Here is a 19,526-nt window from a genome sequence, read left to right on the forward strand (position 1 = left end):
AAGGTAAGCCCCCCCCCCCCCCCCCCCAAACTTAATGTCTATTTCTTTATTCTATATATATAAATTGAACATAATAAAAAAAATTTAAAAAATTATTTTAGATGACAAATAAATGTAATCAACTTAGGTCAAAATGGCTTTGGTCAAATAATTTAGAAATTGTGATGAAACGAGGAAATTTTTAGTTCAGTGAGACGACAGGAAGCCAGAAGAAATGTTGAGATTAAAAATTGTGACATTTTGTGTTTTTTGTTAGAATTACGGTGGGGGGGCATCTTACCCCAGTGAGCGTCTTACCCCATGTTACCCTACATGAAATAATAAAGGAGGACGATTTCGTCATTGGTCAAATGTAACTCTTCTAAATGAAATCAAGTCATTTAGAGGCAGAAACTACCTTTCAGTCAATAAGTAGACAATCTGCAATCACTTTCTGGCAAGTATAATACTGGATTTTATGTGTTGTTTTGGCCATTTAAAGGCAATTGAAGAGGTAAAAAAGTACTAGCTGAGTTATAATCTGTCAAATGTAACTTCTGAATAAAATCATGTCATTTTGAGGCAGAATCCACCTTTCAGTCAATAAGTAGAGACTGCAGTCACTTTCTGGCAAGTGGAATACTGCATTACATGGGTTGTATTGGCCATTTAAAGGTATTTTAACAGATAAAAGGGACTGGATTGGTTGGTGCACAGAAACTAAAATAATGTAGTCAAAAGGATAATTGCTTCTATTATTGGCCATAATCACGTAAATGTCATGCCTGGTTACGCTGGTAACTGCAAACACTTATTTGGCCACAATTGTGTTTATTCCGTTAAAAGAAACGTTGAAGTATCACAAAGACATACCTTTGCTAGATAAAAGAAGCTGTAAAGGGACTGGGCAATTTAGCTTCAATAGGCTATGCTGCGCGCGCTCCCAGCGGACAGCAGTCAGTTTTCGGCATGACACCTGCTGGATGCTCTGCTGTCCAGTCTTTAAGGTCTGCTAACACCTTATACAGTCTATGATTAACACACAGTTAAAAACGGGGACATTTCCGGACGGAGACAGGCCACCAAAGAGACGGGGACGTCTGGTCACCCTAACATGCAGGGGTGCCCATATTTTTGTCCATGTGTGATGATTAACTGTTCCCTGAGCAGAGTAACCGGGTGAAGTTAGTTTAATATTCAACATTCATCGGTTTTCGCGCCTGTTACATTCAATAGCTCCGTGTCAAAATCTCCATTTCTCCCAGTTTTGGGATATATTGGAGAGCTAATTCAGGCAGAAGTTTCACAGCTGTGATCACCTCAAAATCGCTGAAGATAACGACGCAGTCCAGAGCGCAATGCACTGAATGTTTGTCAGATGCGCCTGTCGCTGTAGGGGGAGTTAGGGACCGTCTGCAAATTGCAACACATCCCTTTCAATCTTCAATAACTTTTTTGTTTTTCAACATAAAAATCTCAAACCACTGCTAATATAACTAGTGACCACCCTCAAACATTTCACACCTGTAAGTTTGTAAACAAACATGAAAATAAATTAATACATTAATTAAATTCTCAATTATGCAAATTACAATTGAACAATTTTAATAGCTTGCTCATTGTTGAATATATTGGCATAAAATCACCTCTCATCTCTCCTGCGCATCCTCTCACAACTTTCACACCTGTAAGTTTCTGATAAAACACTTAGGGAATCCCTTAACTCCAATATCAGGGACCCAATGCCTGAAATATGCACCTTTTTGACATTGTAATTTCAATAGCTTGCTCATTGTTGAATATATTGGCATCAAATCACCTCTCATCTCTCCTGCGCATCCTCTCACAACTTTCACACCTGTTAGTTTCTGAAAAAAGCTCTTAGGGAATCCCTTAACACCATTATCAGAGACCCATTGCCTGATCGCCCAGCTGTTATTTGTGGAAAAGCCATTAGAAGTTCCTTTCATAAAACTTTTACTTAGAAATGATGTGTCTTTCCGTGTGACATTGATAAGTTTAATCCAGACCACTCTCTTTAAGTCTCCTGTTGGGTTAAGATCTGGTGACTGACAGTACCTGTACTGAAAACCTAAGTGACCAAATCCTGGGTGAACTTCTAAAGGTGTGAAAATGAACAGTGCCTTGATGGTCAAACAAGGACATGTTTTTTTTCCTTCTGTGGTATGTATTTTGATTTTTTAAAAACAATCTACAACAAGGGTTGTATCTGGCACATTATACATGAAACTTTTAGTTTGGGGGGCTACCAAATCTGGCTCTATATCCCTTATTTGTGATCCCTGACTTTTATTTTTCCTGTATTAAAAACTGTAATGACATCTCTTTGTGCATTACCAGACTAATACATTCATTGGGACTGATGCCTTTATCTTATCACTTGATTTGGTATCCTGATGGTACAGTGCAGTGCCCCTTTGGTGTGGGAAACGTGGGTTCAATTCCCACTGTGGCAAATCCACCAGTGTGTCCCTGAGCATGACACTGAACTCTTAGTTGCTCCATAGGGAATGCAACCTCTGAAATAAATAGCAATTTTATGTCACTTTGACAGTCAACTTACATGCTGACTAGTTGATGCCTCAACATTAATGATGTCGTAATCACCACCGGTTTAACTGAGCTGGTGCATTCTTTGGTAAGAATTTGTCACATCAAGCCAGTGTTACATACTGTTATATGGAAGCAGTAATACTGGTAGATAATAGTCCCTGCACAAAGGATTAGGCGATAATTTGATTGTTCCTCAACAACTTTAAAGCCCCAGTGAATTATTTTCAGCATGAAAGTGTGGAGTACATTCACATACTTATTTTGAAGAGTTTTGTTTGTAGACGGAATGCCAACTTTATTAAATCATTGACAAGAGAATATACATCTGTTTTACTCCAGTACAAACATTATCATTGTAAACCAACATTCCCAGTGTCAACATACAGAAAATAAAGTTAAAACATCATAATTGCCTCTTGTCTAGTGATAGTCCTATTTCCAATAGTTCAGTCAAAGAATAAATCATGTATGTTTGGTAGCTCAAAAGATAAACCACCTCAATCTCTCAGTTACCCCAAAAAAGAATCATGTACTTTTACAGCAGGGTTTTTTGTAAGCACTAGATTATTCTAAGCAGAGATGGGCAGTATTTTAATTAAATGTATTTAAAATATATATTTAATTACTTAGTTTGTTGTCAGTTGTATTTTGCTGGACAGAAATAGTGTAATTTGTTGTTTTAAAAAGTGATGGTACCACAGGAAATGTACAAAAGTGAAAAGTGAAAAATCATTCTTTTAAATGTATGGATTAAAAACCTAAATGTTTTGCATGTTCAGTAACAATAGCCTTAGAAAAATAACTCGCAAGGAATAATCAGGCATATTTTTCAAATCTGAGGGCACTATCCCTAGGCACAAACACCTCAATCATTACAACTTATGTTGTATGCTGAGTGTATGTGGCTTTGGAGGTAGAGTGGTTACCTGTTAATTGGAAGATTGGTGGTTCAATCCCCGGCTCCTCCAAGCTACCTGTCGAAGTGTCCTTGGGCAAGAATGATTGCCCACCAGTGTGTGAATGTTAGTTTCTGTTTGAGCACTTAGGCTCAGGCCCCATCCGCACTACTGCACTTTAGTTAACAAAGGAAAATTAAAATGAATATGGTCTCCGTCCACACCAGCGTAGCCTATTAGCTGCGTTTTAGAATTGATCTCCGTCTACATTAATATGACTGAAAACGCACATCTGCTGGCCGTTCAAGTACACTGGGAATGCGCGTGCCGGTGTAAACATGAAGCAGATGGTCTCTTCCGTAGTTACAGAAGATTTGGCAAAAGAATAAAGAAATGCAGACGAAGAATCAGACCAGATTTATATTTTCCATGCACCAATAATGAGTGCAGAATGAGAACAGACTGAGAGTCGTCGCAAAGTAAACGGCGACATGCACAGTACAAGTGTAGACAGATAAGTGTTATTTGCATGGTACAGAATATTTTAGTCAACTTAAAAACTCTGTTGGTAGCATCGTGTTTCTGCTTTGCATGACTTATAAGACCCAATCAGAGAGCCGAGCGTGAGCGTCTGCGTTGTCATTTCTAAAGTCCTCTGTTTCGGCCCGTCTTCACTAAAACGCTCTCCAGGGGTTTGGAAACGCAAAACGAGGTCGGCAGCGTTTCCAGACTTCTCCGTTTTAGGTCTTCGTTTTCACCGTTTTAGTCTGGACGGGAGGTACAAATGTAGCAAAAGGTCTCTGTTTTAATTCAAAAAACACACTAGTGTGGATGGGGCCTCAGTGTATGAATGGGAGTGAATGGTGAATGCGATATAGTGTAAAAGCGCTTTGAGTGGTTTATACAAATAGAGCATTTACATTTACATCGTAGAGGACTACAAGTACCTGGGAGTACACATTGACAATAGCGGCAAGAACACTTAAGGGCCAGAGCCATATGTCAAAGTATTTCAGATTCTGATACACATTTTGAAGCATCTTATGATTGAGTGCCGATGGAGAACGACTGTAACAGTACATCACCTGTCCATAATTTGTTGTATGTTCATAATTTGTTACTCCAAAAGAAACAAAAAAATCTAAAATATTATGTATCATCCAATAGTTAGTTGTAGATTTTACTTATTTGAGTGTTCTACTTTAATTTTCCATCTGTCTTTATCAATCTATGGTACTGAATGTTAACTATCATTATTGTTCTAATATTTGATGTCAGTACAGGTTCACTGTTTTCTGGATTGCTTCCTATAGTTATTTGTAACTCGTTAGAGCTCACAACTGGAGATAAAGCAGACTTGAGGAACCAGCTGACACTTTGATACTATTCCAGTACATACAACCAGACATTAATTGATGCACTTCAGCATGTGTTTCCTGATTGCAGAATGCACTGTTTAATGTCTATGCATTGTGGTCATACTACTGTATCTACCAATTTTGACCAGTGTTCATTTTGTTAATGTTGCATTGCATCCATGGATTTTGAATTGGAATCATTCCTTGGACCTTTACAACACAGGGTTGCTGAGTGTCTGATACTGTGCGTGTGTGAGCATAACATTAACTGTCACATCCAATAGATCCAGCAACTGCAGGCAGAATGAGTGTGTGTGTGTGTGTGTGTGTGTGTCTGTTGTAGTGTTGGCTTGATGCACAATGTGCATTAAACTGGATTGTTTAAATCAGAATTCGGTATTATTGATTTCAAATTATTTATTGATAAAAATGTATTTCTCTGAAAACATTCTGTTCTGGCAATATATTCAACAATGAGCAAGCTATTGAAATTTCAATGTCAAAAAGTACATATTTCAGGCATTGGGTCCCTGATATTGGAGTGGAGGGATTCCCTAAGGGCTTTTTTCAGAAACTAACAGGTGTGAAAGTTGTGAGAGGATGCGCAGGAGAGATGAGAGGTGATTTGGTGCCAATATATTCAACAATGAGCAAGCTATTGAAATTGTTCAATTGTAATTTGTAACAATTGTAATTAAGAATTTAATTAATGTATTAATTTGTTTTCATGTTTGTTTACACATTTACAGGTGTGAAATGTTTGAGGGTGGTCACTAGTTATATTAGCAGTGGTTTGAGATTTTTATGTTGAAAAACAAAAAAGGTATTGAAATGGATGTGTTGCAATTTGCAGACAGTCCCTAACTTCCAACCACTCCCGCTCTAGACTGCGTCTTTATCTTCAGCGATTTTGAGGCGATCACAGCTGTGAAACTTCTGCCTGAATTAGCTCTCCAATATATCCCAAAACTGGGAGAAATGGAGATTTTGACACGGAGCTATTGAATGTAACAAGCGCGAAAACCGACGAATGTTGAATATTAAACTAACTTCACCCGGTTAGCAGAGTAGGTCTATGACACAGCCCAAATGATAGATATACCTAGCTACACAGGCAATACTGCCATCCTTAGGTAGGCAATACTGTCACTTAACAACTGACTAAAAGCAAAGACATTTATGTCAAATTAAATAGGCCTACAGTCCATCCAAGCACATGAATCATCTATCTATCGATCTATCTATCCAAAATGGGCATCCACACTGTGTACTGCAGTAATCACATAGGAATAGACATGAAATTAGCCTACGTAAAATAGCTTACTGGTGTTGGGTGTAGCTCACTGTAAACCGTCTGTCTCTCCTTACTTGCTAACACTTACAGTTTGCTTCAAGACAAAAGGTCTACTTCTGTGAAGAAAGTAATACCAGCGGCTCTGCCAAAGGTTGTTTATGCATCAAGATGAGCCACTGTAAGTGAACGTTTAGATTTCTTTTGGGGAAAGATGAAATCAAGCACAAGAGAGACGTCCCGCTCGGCTGCGCTCTCAGGCCGTACCAAGGTGTCAGGTCGTGTCGACAACAAAGCCCTCCCCTTCATGACTCAGGGGACACCTCTCTTCCTCATATCTTATTCTACCTGAGGTGTCAGACGCACCGGTTGCCAGGTGTGAGAAGGTCGTCAGTAATGTCATGTCATGACTGAAGAAGGCTACTCTTTTCCTGTGTTGTTGGTCAACATCAGTTAAATGTAGTTCATTTACAAAAGAGCGAAGGTCGACACACCCGTCCCAAATTGGTGAGTGAACACCAGAGCTGTTTTAACCTTTATTTGTTTAATTTAAAACTACTTAAAAGCTGTTGGCATAAATGCGTTTCAAACTAGTATCCTAATGTTCAGCAGTTTTTCTTTGAGTTTCGTTTTGTTGTGTTTGTGTGTGTGTGTGTGTGTGTGTGCTCGCAGGTAGGAAAACTGAAAGAAGACATCAACACCTTAGTTAGTTGTGCCATGTAATGCAATACTGTGTAGTAATATGCATTAAGCAGACTTACTACCCTTGAGTAACGGTATAATGTATTGCAAACAAAGTTTGTACTGCAATTTCATGAAAAAGGGGAGGGGTTTTCTATTATTTTGTCCACCACAACAGAAAAAAAAAGAGAAATACCTTAAAAGGTAGGCTAACTGGAGTCAGTATTGTTTTGTTGTTAAATGGCTTAAATTATTAATGGAGATTATTATAGGTTATCAGTTGCTTTTCCGCGACAATAAAAATGGTAGTTTATATAAATGGTGACTATGATGTTATACAATTTCATATTTGTTGTGTAGGCCTACTCACCCAAGCTATATTGCAGTAACATTTGAAATGCATGGTACAACGTGGATCAGTACTTTAACAGTGCAGAATGTATCTTTGATATTCTGATTTTTCTTTTGTTTGGGTGCAAATCAGCATAATGTATGATGTAATTTTCAGCAAGAGATTGTGTTGTAGTGACTTACATTTAGCTACCTAAACAGTGCTACTTTTTGTTTCTGATGTAGCACCAAATTAAAGAAAATATTTGTTTATTTAGTAATTTAGTTTGTTAAAATAATGATTGTAAGTTATTGGTTTCTGTGAGAATAAAAAAAGTAATCTGCAGATAAAATGTTAAATAATATTACATATAAAATAGTATTACCCGAGACACACTGGTTGGTCTGAGTGTATAGCTGAATATTTAGGTGTTATTTTATTTAGAACATAGAGAAATAAGCGTCCAGATCGCGCCTTGCTCAAGCGATCCTGTTAAAACTTGTTAGCGGTGTCGCAGGATGAAACCCAGGTTGTTGTCACTGTGGTTACTGTACAAAACAAGAAGGAAAAAATCTGTGAATAGGTGTAACCCCTTTGTGGCAACCTGTAAATTACAGGCTGAAAGCCATTGGAGGATGCTTTCCCACACCTCTTCAGGTGACTAATTGCATAAAGGATTTCACCGTTGAGCAGGGAGGCAGATATCCTAAAGTTGTTGGGGTTTTCAACCAGGCAGCATAAGTCTGCCGAGTGCTCACTCTGTTAATCAGTCAACATCCAGTTCAAAAACCTGCAGAAAAGGACTCTGAGGCAAATAAGCATGCATGTTAGTAGTTTGTTGTCACTGGGGCCGGTGTTTTAGAAGTCTGTGCACTGTGAGTAGGATCTTTAAAGTCAGTGGATCTGAATGAAGATAAGCTCCCAGGAATAAGGAAGTTCATAAAATTCAGTCCATGTGGGGGTTTTTCAGAGAGCAACAAGGTTGGATGAGTTAAACAAACAAAATGCGATGAAGTATTTATCCCCAGCAATCAATCATTTATGACTGAATTAAATTCCTGAACTGTATATTCATTTTTGTTTTAAAGCTTTGAACACAGTACGACCAGTATATCATAATCCTTTTCTGGCTAATCAATCCAGTTCCACTTTGAAACCAGTTGCTCCTCACCTTTGATCCAACTTTGTTAACTTATAACCCTCAAATGTTTTTTGATGTTGCAGATGAAAGGGTCGTATGTTGCTCTCAGTCAAACCCTAATTTCCATGTTAATTCTCACATAGGCCCACGCTTTTCCACAGCATGTGATGCCCGTAGATGTCTTGTAGGCTATAAGTCAGCAGTCCACGCACAAACAGTTATTGGTTTGTGCTTGTTGTTTTCCCTTCATATCTTTTTGTTTAAGGTAAAAACAAGACTTGCAGCCAAGCCACAGGTTAACGTCATCTCATTTACCGCATGGTGGTGACGTCACTTTGTGTTTCAGGGTACACAGCGTGATGCTTTGTGCCAGGATGAGGAGAGATGTTGGGTTGGTTCTGCTCTTGTTGCTGTCTGCAGCTGTAAAGTGCAACAGTAAGTTGACAGGCTTGTATGACATTGTCTTTGGCCATAAACAACACAATATTTAAAGGACCGGTTAACTCAAAATACAAAAATAAAAACATGTGTTGCCAGGCATGTCTCCACCAGGGAAACCAGTCCTGCTCGGCTGCAGGTCCCCTGAGAAGGAGACGTTCACCTGCTGGTGGGAGCCAGGCTCCGATGGAGGGCTGCCGACCACACACCGCCTCTTTTATGAGAGAGAAAGGTCAGTCAGGTTTAGATTTTTTTAATTTAATTTTCTTTTTTTTTTTGTTGCATTTTGCCTTTTTTTAAAAGGTCACAGTGGAGATACAGACAGAATTATAGTGAGGGAGAGAGAGAGACAGGTCCCCGGCTGGAATAGAACCAGCGTTTCAATCACTATGCGTCTTAGTCACGAGGCCACCAGATGCCCCAAGTTTCTGATAAATTTATAACCAACACTGAGAGCAAGTGAGAGTACAGTGTTAAAACTTTTCCAGTATAAACAGCTGGCCACAGGATTGCAATTAAGTTATTGTAAAATTATCATTTTCTAACTGACACAAAAATGAACAGTTTTGTAGTGTTAATGAAAAATACAGTATGAACTGATTTTGATTACTTTCACAGACCTTAACTGACTTTTTAAAAATACATTATGTAGCTGTTTTTTTCTTTTACAGTTTAATTGGTTTTAATGCACTATTTGTACTTTTTTATATACATTGTAATAAACCTATTTTTTTATTAAACCTAAATTAATACTGACAGCTTATAAATAACTTTTTTGTCAGTCTGTCCAAAGCCGTCTGCAAGCACAGAGCATAACAAAATGTTCTTTGTGTGTGAAGAAAAGAGTGATTGTTGTGATGTAATCACAACATGAGAGGGGAAAAACCCTTCTTATTGCACTTTACTTTTTATTTTAACATGATTTTGGAAACTGCACCTGCTACATCCTATATCATGTAACGTGAATATACTGAACTTATTGCCCAGCCTGAAGGCATTTATCACTGACACAAATGTAAAAAAAAAAACAAAAAAAAAAACATTAAATACAAAATGAAAATGTCAATATATTGCTGTCTGTCAAAACAGTTAAAATTGAAATTAAAATTCAGTGAACACCACCAGACATGGTGCATTATGTCCAAATATGAACTGTATGTTCAGGCTCGAGGCACATGCTTAGGTGCCAAAGTCCAGGGAGTGAGTTAGTGAATTACTTATGGCCCACTCGAAGAAACCAGGTCTCAATCCAGCATGGGAAGACCTGTGCATGTGAGAGAGAGATGAGTTCCAAAATAATTTCACTGCAACTTCTCTTCACACAAAGAAACAATATCCCCAAGCCCTGAACTCAACTTCAGACTGTCGTATGTGTAGTTTCAGAAACAGAACACAAATAACAGCAACAAAGAGCATGACTGAAACAATACAAGGTGTGAGAATAAGAGATGTCATGAGCAAAATAATGATTGACAGAATAAAAATCAATATAAGAGTGAGAGATTGGAAGGGGGAGTCAGACTTTCTCTTGTGAGTGAGTAAGATCACCATCTTAAATGAACAGGCAAGTACTAACTATGATCAGTAGGGCAGCGGTAAAATAGTCTGGTACATTTATAATGTCAGAGAAACAGGTGAAAAAAACAAGCCAAAATACAAGTGAACAGTCAATAGTTCAACTAATACACAAACAGCTTCTACTCTGTGGCCTTTACTGTCCCATCATCATTTTATCAAGCAGACTCATGCTAATGTAATTAATACAAGTTTGCGAAAAGCAACCACACTTTAAACAAGTTACAGCAAGGCAAATCTTCTCTACCACTTCATTTCTCATTAATTAATTATGCTTCATGAATTCACTGGCAAAATACACATTTACTTAGATATGTAGAAATTTAAAATGAGCTCCTTGTGTTGTCTGACTAATAGGCAATCGTATATGAAATTGTAGCCAGCTGCTGAATCCTTCCTCGATCGTGTTCAGTAACGCAAGCAAGCTGATAGTGAAACATCACTGACAGACTTTGCACCAATTTATGAATGAAATAAGATTGATGGATGGGGTTATATAAGAAATGAATGGATCCAGCTTCACGTGTGCAATTCAGGTGAAATTGCTCCAAAATGCAAAAAATACTGGACAATACTGCTACTTAAGATACTTTGGACGGTTAATTAGCAATAAATATATATATATAGTTCTTGTATAGTTCCGATACAAAAACGGTTATTGAAGCGTAATTTAACAAAGTTTATATTTCTTTCATACAATAAAGCACTGTATTTAAAGAATATCAGGTTAATGCTGTTGAAATCTTACTGTAAATTTACTGCAATCATTTACAGTGTAAAGCTGTTGTTGTTGAGCTGTCAGTGTAGCGTTCTAGACAGGCGAGTGGAAAACTACCAGCCCCTTTGTTCACACACTTGTGCTCAGTCAGCTGAGCACAAATCTTTGTTGCTGTGCAAGTAAACCTGCAGACTTCAAACGCTTCACCTGTTTGACCCTCACTTGTCCTGGCCCCGGGCAAAATGCTAATAGTTTCAAGTTAATTTATTAAAGTTTGACGAGGCAGGGTACAGCGCCATAAAACAACGTTTCTAATTAAACAGTGAATCCTGAGATGTGTCAAACATCAGCAGCACTCAGCATCATAAGCAAAAGCATGAAAATTAGAAAATACAGGAAAGTTCATGTCTATTTGTTCAACACATGGGCACAAACAAATTCCCTGAGCCAATGAAGCGAGTAAGTGGATGGTGAGGCTGCAGGGGGGATGACCTGTCCTTGAGTATGTTGGTGAGGGTGCACAGGGTGGCCTCATCACGCCTTTCACTCAGGGATGGAAGAGAAGAAGACAGAATGCCGATGATCCTGCAGCATGGTTTCTGTACCCTCTCCAGCGCCTCGGAGAGGCCTTTTGTCAGCCCACCCCAAACTGGTCTGGCATACTCAAGGATAGGACAACTGAAGGTCAAGTATATTTGTTTTAGAACATCACATGGGAGCCCAGCTCTTTTGGCAACACTGAGGTAATGGATCCTTGGCCGAGTCTTTGAGCTTATATACTTGATGTGGGTATCCCATGACAAATCAGATATCTGAACTCAGAACAGTTTAAAGGTGGAGACTACTGATGTTTGGTCCAGAAACTGTTGGAGATGGAGTAGAAAGGATGTTGTCCTCCCCCTGGCACTGATTACAAAATCTATGGTATTAGCTCCATTAATTTCTAGTGAAAACTCCTGTTCCCCATTAGGGATGAAATGGTTACTGGTCAAATGATAAACCACGGGAAAATTCTGGACGGTTAGTATTATTATTGTAAAAACAAGGTAAATACTGTCTAGCATGGGCGGCACGGTGGTGCGGTGGTTGCCTCACAGCAAGAAGGTTGTGGGTTCAAACCCCGGTTGCCCTGGCCTTTCTGTGTGGAGTTTGCATGTTCTCCCTGTGTCTGCATGGGTTCTCTCCAGCTTCCTCCCACCATCCAAAGACATGCAGGCTAGATTGATTGGTTAGCCTAAATTGTCCTTAGGTGTGAGTGTGACTAGTTGTCTGTCTATGTGTGGCCCTGCAATGGACTTGCAACCTGTCCAGGGTGTACCCCGCCGATGTCAGCTGGGATTGGCTCCAGCGACCCTGTACGCAGGGCTTTCTCATACACAGTTAGCACTCCCAACATTTTTCAGCCTAGTTCTCAGAGGGCTAAGTCTGACGTGTGGTTGTAATTTGGTTTTTATAAGAGTGCTGAGGGAAACTTGATCGCAGCAAATTGTTTTATAGCGAATGAAAGGTAAGTTAACTTTTAGCTTAATGTATGATGTGGGGACTTTGGAATGGCGGAAAATGTCATGGTTTGTCTGTGTAACTTGCTAAAAGCTTGTAAACTGAAGCTCTCAGTGTTACCTACTCTTGTAAAACCTCTACACGTTGTGTTGCGGTATATGCAATGTGTGTCTAGTCGCCCATTGGACATGATAACACGTTACATAATTTAGTAACCCACATAGACCATCATATTTTGTTTATTTTAAATCGGCAGTTGTCGAAATGGTTGTAAGTGTTCCAACATGAGAAACGCTGTAGACTCCTATGAAAGACTCCTCCTCTGTTTTTATGTCAATTGTGCCTGGGGTCACTGCATATACTTGATAACTTTATAACATCTTTCATGTTACTGCACATTTGTTATGGTTTTCATATGTTCACATAAGGTATTGCCTATATTATTATTTTAATGCTTATGCAAACAAAAAGTGCACAATAATGCTAATTGTATATGTAAAACTCTGTGAAATTATTTCAGTGTCAGTGTTTCTTGAACACTTTCAGCACATTTAACAATACCGCAAAAATACTGACAACCGTGATCATTTTGGTCACTATAGAATCACAAAATGAAAATTTCATACCATGTCATCTCTAGCCCCATTCAACCACAGAATCCAAGGCCCTCTGAGTCAGGCCAGGTGGAGACCCCTTCAGGAGCTCCATGATTGTGCAGTAATCTACAGTCTGAAATGTCCGCATGTCCGCCTGTTGTTCATTAATATACTGTGTAACTCATCGCATCAACGCACTTCAGACAGGAGAAATCCAGGCAGGGATCCCTTTGGTTTGTTTTGAATTGCACTTGTGTGGACTATGTTTATGGGACAGGAGCAACCCGCAGATGTAAACAGTCTTTGCCTAGTCAACTGTTGTTCAGTGTCAGCTGTGGTTTCACAGAAAGTTGGTAGATTACCAACAATTGTGAATATCGGGTTGAACAACATTTACCCAGCTTTCTTAACCATCTGGTGAGATTTGAGTTGTAGTATTCTACTGAGCTGCAGTGCTGACTTAACGTCCGGGCCCTGGGGCATCGCAAAATTCCTCAGCCTTCTTAAGTAGTTTGTGATTGCTGAAATATCCGAAGTTCCTGCCATCATCAAGAGATTTCCAGTAGTCTTAAGTAGTTTGCGACTATGAAGGAGAAGGCCGCATTTCCTAGAAATCATCCAAATACTTAAGTAGTTTAAGACTTTTCAAATACTACTGCTGGATGAATTGTCAGACATTTTGTATAGTCTAGGCCCCCTGAGGCTGGATCCAAATGGCATTGTTGATCCCCTGACTTGACCATCAGGTCAACATTTTGATTTGTCTAATACTTCTACAGAACTAATGACATTCCCATCAGCTGTACCTTGTGTTTAGTGCTAATTAGCAAATGTTAGCATGATAACACGCCAAACTGAGATGGTGGACATGCTTAGCATTATACCTGCTAGACATCAGCAAGTTAGCCATATGATGTTAGCATTTATCTGTGAACAAGTACAGCCTCACAGAGCTGAAAACTCAGTTTTAATAATGCATAAAATGTCAAGTTTGGTGACATTTATATTTCATTTATAACTTAAAATTCAATGTGAATGCTTCTGTATGGTTTGACAAAATTCCCTGACATCTTTCAGGTTCATAAAACTTGTCAGAACGTATCCTTAGATGTCATTAAATGAAAAGATTATTCTTAGAAGATGACATTTGGGATCATGTTGCAGTGGTCTGTGAGGAAACTATGTGGATATCACACCTGTTCATATGTATTAATTGCCAACATGTATTTACTGCCCACAGCACAGTGTTGACTTATATCCTTGTTAGTAAAGGTCTTGTTTTGTCTACGCATAGATTGGAGGGAACACACGAGTGTCCGGACTACCGGTCGGAAGGGAGGAACTCCTGTTTCTTTGACAAGAACTACACCTCCATCTGGGTCGACTACTGCCTGACAGTGGTGGCCTCCAATGCCCTTGGGAATGCCACTTCAGACCCTTTTAAGATGGAAGTGATGGAAATTGGTAAGTTGATTTAGATCAGATGAATGAATCAACCCTCAGGAGAGAGATAGTGAGTATGTTCTGATTCCTGTTCACTGACACAGATGTGCCCCCTACTTGTAATATGTGCAACCTTCTAAAATTAGAGCTATAATAAACACATTTCCATTTGTAGTTGAATGAAGGAAGGCAAGTGAGAAAACCAAAAGACAGACAAAACAAAGACAGTAACTGAAGAAGATTTCAGTAAAGAAAACATCTCTACATATTGTTAATATTCATTAGGAACAGCATAATTTGCTTAACTCAATGTTTTTGTGTCAGACTAGGAGCGATACACTTTAAAACTACTAGATCTATGTATTCATCAGAGTAGAAGTTAGCAGAAAATTATCTGTATTGATTCAGCTAATGATTGGTAGTTTTATTGGCCGTGCAGCATTCTTGAGCGGAGTAATAAATGGAAAAGTACTGACTGACAGGCACGAGGCACAAATGAAAACGTGAACAGAATGAGGCGGAACTGGTTTGTGCCCGGTGTAAAACTCGTTGTCTCAGATCAAATTTCACATCTTTTGTTTGGTTATGCAGGCATGTGATCTCCGTGCACTGTACTTACACTACATTTGGAGCAGTGTACTGTCCCATGTAAATAGAACAAAAGTAACTACACTGCATTTGATTTTGTCCCAGGGATCTAAACTTACTTCAGATCAAATATTTAAGACATATTAGTGAAATTAAGTATTTCCTGTGTGGCCTGTTACAACTCTCTAAAGACACTTTGGTGTCCAAGGACCTTCTTCACGAGCCCCCATGTGTGAGACTAAACACAGACGCTGGCTATAGCACATGTCACTTTGCTGCTGCAGATCCTCTGAGATAATCCATCCATCCATCCATCCATCCATCGTGAGTGTGGCCGTGGACCCTGAGTCTTGTTTTATCTGTGCTCAACAGTGAAGCCCAATGCTCCTGAAAATGTAACGCTGCTGGTGGAGGATAGAGAGGACAGTCCATGTCTCCATGTCAAATGGGAGCGTCCCCATAAGATAGACACCAAGTCTGGCTGGGTCACCATTAAATATGAACTAAGAGTCAAACAAGAAAACAGCGACCAGTGGAAGGTCAGTTTTAAGTGTTCTCAACTCTTTTCATTTGCAAATAAACAGTATCTTCCACATTGGTATTACAACTTTGTTTTTACCCCCTTTACGGGTCCCAAACACATGTGAAACACTAATTCAGGTAAAACACATGTATTTGCAACTACTGTTTCACCAAAATGTGAACTTAACCTGGGTACGAGGTGATTTTTCTTTCTCTAGGAGTACATGTCGGGTAAACAAACCCATATCAGCCTGTACAGCGTCAGTCCTGGGGTGGTGTATGAGGTTCAGGTGCGCTGTAGACTAGACCATGGCTTCTGGAGCGAGTGGAGCAACTCTACCTGTGTTAAAATCCCCAACTGTAAGTCTCAGAAGCTCTTTGCTCCATCTTTGGCTTAATAATGAGGTGGCATCTGTTACGAATAATCATTAAAAGATGCCTTCTTTTTGAAATTAATTAGATCTTCAGACTGAGAGACCCTTTTGGCTTTTGGTTTCCACCCTCTTTGCAATTCCATTTCTTGCAGCAATATGTATCTTGGTCATGAAGAGGAAACGGTACGTATCTCCTGCAAAAAAATGTAAAGCTTTTTTATATACAGTCAGGTTGATAACGATCATTTGACTCACGACTCACTTTCTTTTGTTCGCCAGTGTGAAGCAGTGTGTTCTGCCCCCTGTTCCTGGTCCAAAGATAAGAGGTGTGGATGTTCAACTTCTCAAGGTAAAACTGCATCTGAATTGTATTTCCAACATATCCAAAAAGTTGCTTTGGACTTGATAACAATGGTAAAGTCATAATGTACTGAATTAAACCAACTTAACCCTTCCAGAGCGGACGATCTGAAGACGTTCTCAATGCCCTGATCATCAACCAGGATTTTCCTCTTATGGTGACCTGGAAAGACCAGATAGAGGACTACCTAATTGTGACTGAGAATGACGAAGAACTACTGCCACATCCCTCAAATTCTCAAAAAAGGAAGAAAAGCTTGATTATTCCCGCTGGCTTCTGCTTGGATTCCGAAATCCAATGTAAGGAGTCAACTGCCAGCCAAAGTGACACGGAGAAGGCCGGGGAAAGAAAGAATGAAAAGGATAACTTTCTAAAAAGCAATACGTCTCTGTCAGGAGAAAGTTCATCTAATACGGTGCCACCCCTGCTGCCTACTCAGAAACAGCAGTGCCCAAGTTTAAACCTTGTAAACACAGAAGCAACAGATCAGAGTCCGTCGGATCATCAGAACGCCGTCAAACCCTTCGCAAACAGCAGTTACGTGGATATTCAGAGACATGTGAAACAGGTGGACTACAGCAAAGTGAAAGAGGTGAACGGTGACAATATTCTCCTCCTCAAGAAAGAAAATGTCCCACTTAACAGCTCTGGCTACATGGATGATCAGAGACAAGAGAACATTTCAGAGGACTACAGCAGGGTGAAAGAGGTGGACAGTGACAACATGGTCTTCCTGCAGAAACAAAATGTGTCAGTCGACATTTCCTGTAGAGATAAGAGTAACCACTACACAGACTGTCCCCCTCAGAAGCCAAGAAATCCTCGTGTTACTGGACCCAATACAGAACGCACCGAAAGCGGATATGTAGATACTGTTCCTGCACCACCTTTAATGTAAAGTTTTGTTTTATATGCAGTGTCCAAATACAAGAGACATATGTCCCCAGTGATTTACTGTTGAGTTATAGAAAAGAGCTGGGGATATTCGATATTGTTGTCATTATTATCGGGTGCATTGTCGTGACTTTTTGTACCGACATTCATGGTAACAAGAGGATGAATCCTACTGACTTTGGTGATTTCCTGACCTTTGCTCTAGCACCACCATGAAGTAAACATTTGTGGCCACCATGGTTGGATTGCCTTGAAATTTGCTAGAGACATTCAAGGTCTCATGAGGATAAATTTGAATGACACTGATGATCCTCTGACTTTCCCTCTAGTATTATTCAGTGAAATAGTTTGACATCTGGCTGATGGATTGGCACAAAATTTTGTTCTGGCGTTCACGGTTCCCAGGTGATATATCCTTATTATTACTTTGGGGATCTCCTGACTCTTCCTCTAGCGCCACCAGCAGGTTGACATGTTTTGTTGCAAGTGAAATGTCTCAAAAAGTATGGGATGGATTACCCTGACTGAATGACTTTGGTGGTCTTAGGACTTTTTCTCATGCGACCATGAGGTTGACATTTGTGGTTTTGAGTGAAATACCTTGACATTTACAGAGTGCATTGCTGTGAAATTTGCTACATATATTTCAAGGTCCCTAGAGAAAAAACTTAATCCTGATTTTTCCTCTACAGCCATCATTAGGTCACAATTTCAATTTGTTTATGTAATACTTTGGTTGTTGGCTAAATACTTGCAAGACTAATGACATTCTCATCAGCCTCAGCTGGACTTTGTGCTGGACAAGCTCTACAGCACAAAGGAATAAGCTATATTAAGTTTGGCTACACAGATTACGTGTTAGTGATAATGTGAACAGATTTATCCTTGGAAGAGTAGTTGGTGATGAAATGATTACATAAGGGTTGTGCAGGCTGTTGTTTTTGCCTCAGGTAAATTCTGGTCAATCTGGTTTATCTGGGATGTGTTTAATTTGATCCAGTTAAACTAAAGATTTATCTGAACAAAAATAAACAGACCACACAAACATCTTAGCAGTCTAATCAGCTAAACATTTTATTTATTTTGCAACATACTGTATACTTTACAAAAGTACGTTTTTTAAAATGAATGACCGTTCAATAACTCATTTTACATACTGCGTTTCATTCCAAAATGTACACAGGATCTATCTTTTTTTAATTAATTTAATTTTAATTTTCTTAGTTGTTTCATTTTAAATCACAAATGATTCATTATTTTGAAGGAGTTTGAAATTGCTAATAAATTATATTCCAGTTTTAGTTTTAAACATCATTTTGGGATTAAACATTTCACATGCAAAGTATACAAGGGATTTAAAAATAAATCATTATCTAGCATCTATAATGATAATAATGAATTACATTTATATAGCGCTTTATCATAGATACTCAAAGCGCTTCACAGTGAAGTAGGGGGAACTCACCTCAACTACCACCAATGTGTAGCACCCACCTGGGTGATGCACGGCAGCCATTTAGCACCAGAACGCTCACCACACATCAGATTGAGGTGGAGAGGGAGGGAAACATTGATCCAATTACTACGGGGAATTACTATTTAAGGAGAGTACTAAGATCATCCAAATATGTTAACACAGGTGATGGTTTAGTGTTTTTGTTTTATAGAAACAAAGATAGAGCATTTTAAAATGTTTGTTCATCATACATTTTAAGCACTGTACCTGGTCTTGAACAGCACTTTGCAAAATGCAGTTTAAACCCAGGATTATTTCTGCTGCCTCAGTTTAACGACAGAAGCTTGAAGAGTAAAGATGCATTTTTGGTCTATGTGTGAGGTATGGTTTTAAATGTTCTCATCTCTCTTCTTTTCTTTAACCCAAAATAAACTAAATGTTTGAGTAAATTGAACATTTCAGATATAGCAAATATTTTTCAAAATTCTTTATTCAGATCAAAATGATTTATTGTAATCTACTGACAAATGTTAATCATTTAAAATGACAAAAATATCCAGTTTTCCTTTTTTTCTTTACGTTTAAACATATCAAGTGATTTGATTATAGATTTTAGTTTTGAAGACTCTCCCCTTGTGATATTGGGATGCATCAGGGAAGCGCATTCTGTCCACTAATCTTCCTCTTGTATATGAAGGACACACTCACTAGAAGTACACTGCATTTGTCCTCTTTATGCAAATTACACTTAACACTGATTTTGTTTGAAGAAAATTAATAAACTAAAAAACTCCTGTGATTTGTATTTCC

General features: G+C 38.8%; 1 protein-coding gene and 1 long non-coding RNA gene across 2 annotated transcripts in view; one reads left to right on the forward strand and one right to left on the reverse strand.

Annotated features, from left to right (window-relative positions):
- The window catches only part of LOC123961018, an 8,419-nt gene extending 2,055 nt beyond the window's left edge, over positions 1-6,364 (reverse strand). The window contains exon 1 of the long non-coding RNA XR_006822643.1: positions 6,132-6,364. This is a non-coding gene — a long non-coding RNA (uncharacterized LOC123961018). The remainder of the gene's footprint in view (positions 1-6,131) is intronic.
- prlrb (prolactin receptor b) lies at positions 6,081-19,510 on the forward strand. Its single transcript, XM_046036104.1, has 9 exons — positions 6,081-6,605; positions 8,598-8,686; positions 8,789-8,921; positions 14,373-14,542; positions 15,482-15,648; positions 15,850-15,991; positions 16,092-16,188; positions 16,285-16,354; positions 16,464-19,510. Exons 2-9 carry the CDS (start codon positions 8,611-8,613, stop codon positions 17,262-17,264), a joined length of 1,656 nt encoding a protein of 551 aa, XP_045892060.1. The 5' UTR covers positions 6,081-6,605; positions 8,598-8,610; the 3' UTR covers positions 17,265-19,510.
- The last annotated feature ends 16 nt before the right edge of the window (positions 19,511-19,526 follow it).

The sequence above is a fragment of the Micropterus dolomieu genome, linkage group LG21 (assembly GCF_021292245.1).
Source record: "Micropterus dolomieu isolate WLL.071019.BEF.003 ecotype Adirondacks linkage group LG21, ASM2129224v1, whole genome shotgun sequence".
NCBI lineage: Eukaryota > Metazoa > Chordata > Actinopteri > Centrarchiformes > Centrarchidae > Micropterus > Micropterus dolomieu.

What these genes read in the sequence shown, in the direction of transcription:
- prlrb (XM_046036104.1), top strand. Translation starts at nt 8,611, where the DNA reads ATGCTTTGTGCCAGGATGAGGAGAGATGTTGGGTTGGTTCTGCTCTTG. An exon ending in TTGGTCATGAAGAGGAAACG is followed by an intron (nt 16,189 to 16,284) that starts GTACGTATCTCC and finishes TTTGTTCGCCAG; the next exon opens with TGTGAAGCAGTGTGTTCTGC. An exon ending in TGGATGTTCAACTTCTCAAG is followed by an intron (nt 16,355 to 16,463) that starts GTAAAACTGCAT and finishes TAACCCTTCCAG; the next exon opens with AGCGGACGATCTGAAGACGT.